This window comes from Salmo salar, chromosome 18 (assembly GCF_965601325.2).
Source record: "Salmo salar chromosome 18, fSalSal1, whole genome shotgun sequence".
Taxonomy (NCBI): domain Eukaryota; kingdom Metazoa; phylum Chordata; class Actinopteri; order Salmoniformes; family Salmonidae; genus Salmo; species Salmo salar.
Window position 1 is genome coordinate 46,275,001 of NC_138308.1, and position 8,813 is coordinate 46,283,813.

The following is an 8,813-nucleotide window of genomic DNA, read 5'->3' on the forward strand; positions in this document are numbered from 1 at the left end:
AATGATCTTTTCTGTATTTTCATTATTACTGGAAAGTGGCCCAATTCTGCCCTACATGCATTAGTTGGTGTATTTCTCTGGACTTGTATGATTTTCCGACAGAATTCTGCATGTAGGGCTTCAATTGGATGTTTGTCCCACATTTTAAAGTCCAGTTTATTGAGTGGCCCCCAAACCTCACTTCCGTAAAGAGCTATTGGTAGGATTACACTGTCAAATATTTTGGTCCAAATTCTAATTGGGATGTTGATTTAGAATAATTTCATTTTTATTGCATACAATGTTCTGCGGGCTTTTTCTTTGAGTGTATTCACTGCCATATTAAAGTTTCCCGATGCAGATATGGGCAGACCATGGTAGGTGTCATTTTTAGTGTGTTCAATGATGGTGTTGTTCTCTCTCTCTCTCTCTCTTTCTAGCTCTCTCGCTCTCTCTCTCTCTTTCTAGCTCTCTCTCTAGGTCTCTCTCTCTCTCTCTAGCTTTCTCTCTCTCTATCTCTCTCTCTAAATCTCTCTCTCTCTCTCTTTCTAGCTCTCTCTCTAGGTCTCTCTCTCTCTCTCTCTCTAGCTTTCTCTCTCTCTATCTCTCTCTCTAAATCTCTCTCTCTCGCTCTCTAGGTCTCTCTCTCTATCTCTCTATCTCTCTATCTCTCTCTCTCTCTCGCTCTCTCTCTCTCTCCCTCTCTCTAGCTCTCTCTCTCTCTCTCTCTCTCTATCTCTCGCTTTCTATCTCTCTTTCATTTTCCCACGCATCCTTTGTATTCCTGTCCTTTTTTCACAGGCAGAGAGAAAGGCAGAGAGGGAGAGAGGATTCCAGGGGAATTAAGAACTGCTTAATGTGATAGAAATAATACAAGACTTAGTGGAACTGATTGAAAGCACACAGTCACACATCCTCCTGGTCTGGCTTCAACTCCCTAACAATACAGCCATATCATTATACAGCAATTATACAGTATTCTATATTACAATAACACAGTCACACACCCTCCTGGTCTGGCTTCAACTCCCTAACAATACAGCCATATCATTATACAGCAATTATACAGTATTCTATATTACAATAACACAGTCACACACCCTCCTGGTCTGGCTTCAACTCCCTAACAATACAGTCATATCATTATACACCAATTATACAGTATTCTATATTACAATAACACAGTAATTATACAGCATTCTATATTACAATAACACAGTAATTATACAGTATTCTATATTATAATAATACAGTATTATACAGTATTCTATATTATAATAATACAGTATTATAAGGTATTATATATTATAATAATACAGTAATTATACAGTATTCTATATTATAACAACACAATATATTTATAGAGTTTGTTATGTCTTTGAAAAAGAAGAATAAATATATTGAGCATCTAACTGTGTTCTACAGTACTCCAGTCTATGGTGTAGTACTACTGAGCATCTAACTGTGTTCTACAGTACTCCAGTCTAAGGTGTAATACTACTGAGCATCTAACTGTGTTTTACACTACTCCAGTCTATTGTGTAATACTACTGAGCATCTAACTGTGTTCTACAGTACTCCAGTCTATGGTGTAATACTACTGAGCATCTAACTGTGTTCTACAGTACTCCAGTCTATGGTGTAATACTACTGAGCATCTAACTGTGTTCTACAGTACTCCAGTCTATGGTGTAATACTACTGAGCATCTAACTGTGTTCTACAGTACTCCAGTCTATGGTGTAATACTACTGAGCATCTAACTGTGTTCTACAGTACTCCAGTCTATGGTGTAATACTACTGAGTATCTAACTGTGTTCTACAGTACTCCAGTCTATGGTGTAATACTACTGAGCATCTAACTGTGTTCTACAGTAGTCCAGTCTATGGTGTAGTACTACTGAGCATCTAACTGTGTTCTACAGTACTCCAGTCTATGGTGTAGTACTACTGAGCATCTAACTGTGTTCTACAGTACTCCAGTCTATGGTGTTGTACTACTGAGCATCTAACTGTGTTCTCCAGTCTATGGTGTAATACTACTGAGCATCTAACTGTGTTCTTCAGTACTCCAGTCTATGGTGTAATACTACTGAGCATCTAACTGTGTTCTACAGTACTCCAGTCTATGGTGTAATACTACTGAGCATCTAACTGTGTTCTACAGTACTCCAGTCTATGGTGTAATACTACTGAGCATCTAACTGTGTTCTACAGTACTCCAGTCTATGGTGTAGTACTACTGAGCATCTAACTGTGTTCTACAGTACTCCAGTCTATGGTGTAATACTACTGAGCATCTAACTGTGTTCTACAGTACTCCAGTCTATGGTGTAGTACTACTGAGCATCTAACTGTGTTCTACAGTACTCCAGTCTATGGTGTAGTACTACTGAGCATCTAACTGTGTTCTACAGTACTCCAGTCTATGGTGTAGTACTACAACATGTCTGAAAGAGAGACTGTCACTTCAATAAGTAACGGTGCATCTCTCTGAGAGCTTTCTGCTGCTGTCTCTGCAGTTATTCCCTTCTTCGTGCTCTCACGCTTCCCCGTGTGAAATTTCTCATTATTCTTTAATCAGGCTCATTACGAGTGCCATTCGTTAATTACCAAGGCCTGAGGCGCATCAGCTTAAAGTAAATGTTTGATGTAGTTTGGTTGCAAATGTAGCAGGACTGGCAGTACAATAGGAAAAGTGTATTTGGTGATGGTCTCCTTTTCGTTGACCTCTCGTATCCTGTAATTTTGTCATTGTTGTGTTCTAAATGTAACAATTCTTTCATGTTTTTTCACATGAAGGGGATTTCATTCCAACAAGGACTATAGGCCTACTCATGTGATACATTCTCTATGTCACTTAGTAAAATACATAATTCATTTCATTTTATGTATATTGATCTTGGTTGGCACAACTACAACTCTTTTCTTAAAGTCATCCAAATAAGCATATTGATTTGTAGCTAACTGTCTAACAAAGGCGTCCTGTGTTACAGAGCCTCCGTCACATCAGCAGTCTCCTGAGGCTGTCCTGGCGCTCAGCGCTGCCGCCGTCATAGCCAATATCAAACTCCAGAGACAACTGAGCCTGAGGAAGACAACACCACATGACCTTTCTACACAGGACTCAAGGTCATCCACGTCAGCGGAGGGGAGGAAAACACTGGGTATTGTTGCTTTTTTAGTTTTGCCTAGACGTTAACGACCTTCACAGAGCATAGCTCATAACAAATGTCGATCCTTCAGACAATTACCTGACAGAATATCAGGAGATTTAAATGTCAAAAGTGTTGCTAGGTTCTAACTTTTGAGTAGGTATTAAAGAAACAAAATGTGTCTTGCTTGAACGTCTCTCTCTCTCTCTCCCTCTCTCTCTAGCGTTCTCTCTCGCTCTCGCTCTCTCTCTCTAGCTTTCTGTCTCTCTGTCTCTCTGTCTCTCTCTCCCTGCCCCTCTCTCTCTCTCTCTCTCCTCTCTCTCTCTCTCTCTCTCTCCTCTCTCTCTCTCTCTGTGTGTCAAGTTAATTGTTCCTGAAATGGTCTTTATAATCAGACAATTGTCTTGAGTTCAGATTATAATCCCATTTTTGATTGAAAGGTAGAAGAATGTTACTGGAAGGATAAATACTTTGTTATATAAAGTTTATTGAATTTGTTTGAGAGAGAATGAGCAATCAACACACCCTCTCCTTTCTCTCTCTCTCTCTCTCTCTCTCTCTCTCTCTCTCTCTCACTCACTCACTCACTCACTCACTCACTCACTCACTCACTCACTCACTCACTCACTCACTCACTCACTCACTCACTCACTCACTCACTCACTCACTCACTCACTCACTCACTCACTCACTCACTTGTAGTGAAGGATGCGGGTGTTTGTGTGCGACCCAGGACTGATGACAACAGACTAGACCCTGGTGAGACCACCAGAACCACACATCCCAGGACTGATGACAACAGACTAGACCCTGGTGAGACCACCAGAACAACACATCCCAGGACTGATGACAACAGACTAGACCCTGGTGAGACCACCAGAACCACACATCCCAGGACTGATGACAACAGACTAGACCCTGGTGAGACCACCAGAACCACACATCCCAGGACTGATGACAACAGACTAGACCCTGGTGAGACCACCAGAACCACACATCCCAGGACTGATGACAACAGACTAGACCCTGGTGAGACCACCAGAACCACACATCCCAGGACTGATGACAACAGACTAGACCCTGGTGAGACCACCAGAACCACACATCCCAGGACTGATGACAACAGACTAGACCCTGGTGAGACCACCAGAACAACACATCACACAACCCAGATTGATGTTGGGTTTATTCCCCTGAATTCTGACTCTGACCCGGAAACTAGCAAAGCCAACATTCCTTCACCCAGGGTAAGTTGAAGTTCTGGAGTAAGTTTTGGATGTATACAAGTATGAAACTTTGTGATGAAAGACTTGTCTTGGGCTCCAGGCTTAATGCTTTCACAACAGGCCAGTTCATCTCTCAGAATGTTCAAGTCAGAATTGTTGCATGCTGGGACAGACAATCGTATCTTTGTATATTTTTCCTCTCCGGCTAAAAAACACACACTACATTTCTGTTAGGGAGAAATCAATAGTAACACAACATGCACCAGTTCATAGCTAGCCTCACTCCACATGAAGAGTACCAGCTCCTAGCCAGCCTCCCTCCACATGAAGAGTACCAGCTCCTAGCTAGCCTCCCTCCACATGAAGAGTACCAGCTCCTAGCCAGCCTCACTCCACATGAAGAGTACCAGCTCCTAGCTAGCCTCCCTCCACATGAAGAGTACCAGCTCCTAGCCAGCCTCCCTCCACATGAAGAGTACCAGCTCCTAGCCAGCCTCCCTCCACATGAAGAGTACCAGCTCCTAGCCAGCCTCCCTCCACATGAAGAGTACCAGCTCCTAGCCAGCCTCCCTCCACATGAAGAATACCAGCTCCTAGCCAGCCTCCCTCCACATGAAGAGTACCAGCTCCTAGCCAGCCTCCCTCCACATGAAGAGTACCAGCTCCTAGCCAGCCTCACTCCACATGAAGAGTACCAGCTCCTAGCCAGCCTCCCTCCACATGAAGAATACCAGCTCCTTGCCAGCCTCCCTCCACATGAAGAGTACCAGCTCCTAGCCAGCCTCCCTCCACATGAAAAGTACGAGCTCCTAGCCAGCCTCCCTCCACATGAAGAGTACCAGCTCCTAGCCAGCCTCCCTCCACATGAAGAGTACCAGCTCCTAGCCAGCCTCCCTCCACATGAAGAGTACCAGCTCCTAGCTAGCCTCCCTCCACATGAAGAGTACCAGCTCCTAGCCAGCCTCCCTCCACATGAAGGGTACCAGCTCCTAGCTAGCCTCCCTCCACATGAAGGGTACCAGCTCCTAGCCAGCCTCCCTCCACATGAAGAATACCAGCTCCTAGCCAGCCTCCCTCCACATGAAGAGTACCAGCTCCTAGCCAGCCTCCCTTCACATGAAGAGTACCAGCTCCTAGCCAGCCTCCCTCCACATGAAGAGTACCAGCCCTAGCTAGCCTCCCTCCACATGAAGTGTGCCAGCATCAGCAGTTCCAGGAGTACCTCAGGGCAGTGTCCTCGGCCCCCTGCTGAAGCTCACTTTCACAGGGCAGATAGATGTTGTAATCACGTTAGTTGAATGCACTGACAGTAGGTCAGTCTAGATAAGAGTGTCTACTAAAGGACTAAAACATCTCTGCTTTTGGCCCAAATACAGGAGGCTCTGGAGCGATCCAGACCACACTTCATCAGTCGCTCTCAGGGCAGACTGAGAGAGATGGAGAGGCGGGCGGCAGAGAGGAGGGAGGACAGGCGCTCCGACCACCAGCCAGAGGAGATGACGCTGATGCACCATAGAGGACGACACAGCACCAGACCCAGTCCTCTGAGTGGTACGGTACCACTGACTGTTTCTCTCTCTCTGTCTCTCATAGAGGACGACACAGCACCAGACCCAGTCCTCTGAGTGGTACGGTACCACTGACTGTTTCTCTCTCTCTGTCTCTCATAGAGGACGACACAGCACCAGACCCAGTCCTCTGAGTGGTACGGTACCACTGACTGTTTCTCTCTCTCTGTCTCTCATAGAGGACGACACAGCACCAGACCCAGTCCTCTGAGTGGTACGGTACCACTGACTGTTTCTCTCTCTCTGTCTCTCATAGAGGACGACACAGCACCAGACCCAGTCCTCTGAGTGGTACGGTACCACTGACTGTTTCTCTCTCTCTGTCTCTCATAGAGGACGACACAGCACCAGACCCAGTCCTCTGAGTGGTACGGTACCACTGACTGTTTCTCTCTCTCTGTCTCTCATAGAGGACGACACAGCACCAGACCCAGTCCTCTGAGTGGTACGGTACCACTGACTGTTTCTGCCCATCTCTCTCTCTCTGTCTCTCTCTCTCTCTCTCTCTCTCTCTCTCTCTCTTTCTCTCTCTCACACGCCATCTCTTTCACTATGACACCCATTGTCCCTGTGCAGCTGCAGTGGCTGTATGCCACACACATAGTCAGAGCTCTCTTCTGTCTGCACATTTGGCCCTCAGGCTCGTTGTATATCTAAATAACACGACACAACGGAAACAAGATATCTAATCACATGTTTGTTCATATTGTTCCAGTTTTGTTTTTGTTCTTCATATATGTCTCTCTATTCATGGGGAAAAATTATTGGCGTCACAGACAGCCCTGACCTTCAGAAGTGATGAGTTTGTTTATCTCTCAATGCAGTGTTTCCATCAACAGATTTCCCTGCTGAATATCAGCTTTAAAAGGGGCAATTTGTATTCGCTAAATCGATTTTTAGACTTTTAAATCAATTATATGTACCCGTGAGCTTAGTTCAACTGTCATACCCCATCAGAACCTAAAATATACATTTTTTTAAAGATCCTTTCTTTGCAAACAGTGTAATTGTAAACAAACACTGTATAGCCTCAAAAGATGGTTAAAACTGAAATGTTGATATCATGGATGGTCAGTCCTTGCATCCATAGCTCTGTCTATGAATTTGAGAGTGGTTACATTTCTCAATCCCCAACCCTCATTTGTTTACCAAAACAGTGGCAGGGGTGTACCTTTGTTATTGTTTGAAATGAAGATTGTCCCTTTAATGGAAAAAGAAACCAAAACACAGATAGTATGCTGATTTCATAGTGCTTACTGCCCACTGCTGGTCCTAGTGTGAAACTACATCCTTGGCTCAGATCAATGATAATGGCATTGAGATATAAAGGATTATCCATTGGAGAATTGCCTATTGTCAAAACAATCATCTTCTCTGGCAGGTAGTAGTCATCTTCTCTGGCAGGTAGTAGTCATCTTGTCTGGCAGGCAGAAGTCATCTTCTCTGGCAGGTAGTAGTCATCTTCTCTGGCAGGTAGTAGTCATCTTCTCTGGCAGGTAGTAGTCATCTTCTCTGGCAGGTAGTAGTCATCTTCTCTGGCAGGTAGTAGTCATCTTCTCTGGCAGGTAGAAGTCATCTTCTCTGGCAGGCAGTAGTCATCTTCTCTGGCAGGTAGAAGTCATCTTCTCTGGCAGGCAGTAGTCATCTTGTCTGGCAGGTAGTAGTCATCTTCTCTGGCAGGCAGAAGTCATCTTCTCTGGCAGGTAGTAGTCATCTTGTCTGGCAGGTAGTAGTAATCTTCTCTGGCAGGCAGTAGTCATCTTCTCTGGCAGGCAGTAGTCATCTTCTCTGGCAGGTACTAGTCATCTTCTCTGGCAGGCAGTAGTCATCTTCTCTGGCAGGTAGTAGTCATCTTCTCTGGCAGGCAGTAGTCATCTTCTCTGGCAGGTAGTAGTCATCTTCTCTGGCAGGCAGTAGTCATCTTCTCTGGCAGGCAGTAGTCATCTTCTCTGGCAGGCAGTAGTCATCTTCTCTGGCAGGCAGTAGTCATCTTCTCTGGCAGGTAGTAGTCATCTTCTCTGGCAGGCTGTAGTCATCTTCTCTGGCAGGTAGTAGTCATCTTCTCTGGCAGGTAGTAGTCATCTTCTCTGGCAGGCAGTAGTCATCTTGTCTGGCAGGTAGAAGTCATCTTCTCTGGCAGGTAGAAGTCATCTTCTCTGGCAGGCAGTAGTCATCTTCTCTGGCAGGTAGAAGTCATCTTCTCTGGCAGGCAGTAGTCATCTTGTCTGGCAGGTAGTAGTAATCTTCTCTGGCAGGCAGAAGTCATCTTCTCTGGCAGGTAGTAGTCATCTTGTCTGGCAGGTAGTAGTAATCTTCTCTGGCAGGCAGTAGTCATCTTCTCTGGCAGGTACTAGTCATCTTCTCTGGCAGGCAGTAGTCATCTTCTCTGGCAGGTAGTAGTCATCTTCTCTGGCAGGCAGTAGTCATCTTCACTGGCAGGTAGTAGTCATCTTCTCTGGCAGGCAGTAGTCATCTTCTCTGGCAGGCAGTAGTCATCTTCTCTGGCAGGCAGTAGTCATCTTCTCTGGCAGGCAGTAGTCATCTTCTCTGGCAGGTAGTAGTCATCTTGTGTTGTAGTGTTGTATATTGTTCTAGTGTTGTATATTGTTCTAGGGTTCTATATTGTTATAGTGTTCTATATTGTTCCAGGGTTCTATACTGTTATAGTGTTCTATATTGTTCTAGGCTTCTATATTGTTATAGTGTTCTATATTGTTCTAGGGTTCTATTTTGTTCTAGTGTTCTATATTGTTCCAGGGTTCTATATTGTTATAGTGTTCTATATTGTTCTAGGGTTCTATATTGTTCAAGGGTTCTATATTGTTGTTGTGTTCTATATTGTTCTAGGGTTCTATATTGTTCTAGTGTTCTATATTGTTATAGGG

At 44.6% G+C, this 8,813-nt stretch overlaps 1 protein-coding gene across 1 annotated transcript in view; it reads left to right on the top strand.

The window, feature by feature from the left end:
- LOC106577386 (uncharacterized) overlaps window positions 1-7,149 on the top strand; it is a 13,887-nt gene extending 6,738 nt beyond the window's left edge. The window contains exons 2-4 of the mRNA XM_045701158.2: window positions 2,976-3,146; window positions 3,837-4,381; window positions 5,737-7,149. Coding sequence (XP_045557114.2) covers window positions 2,976-3,146; window positions 3,837-4,381; window positions 5,737-5,985 — 965 coding nt within the window. The 3' untranslated portion in view covers window positions 5,986-7,149. The remainder of the gene's footprint in view (window positions 1-2,975; window positions 3,147-3,836; window positions 4,382-5,736) is intronic.
- The last annotated feature ends 1,664 nt before the right edge of the window (window positions 7,150-8,813 follow it).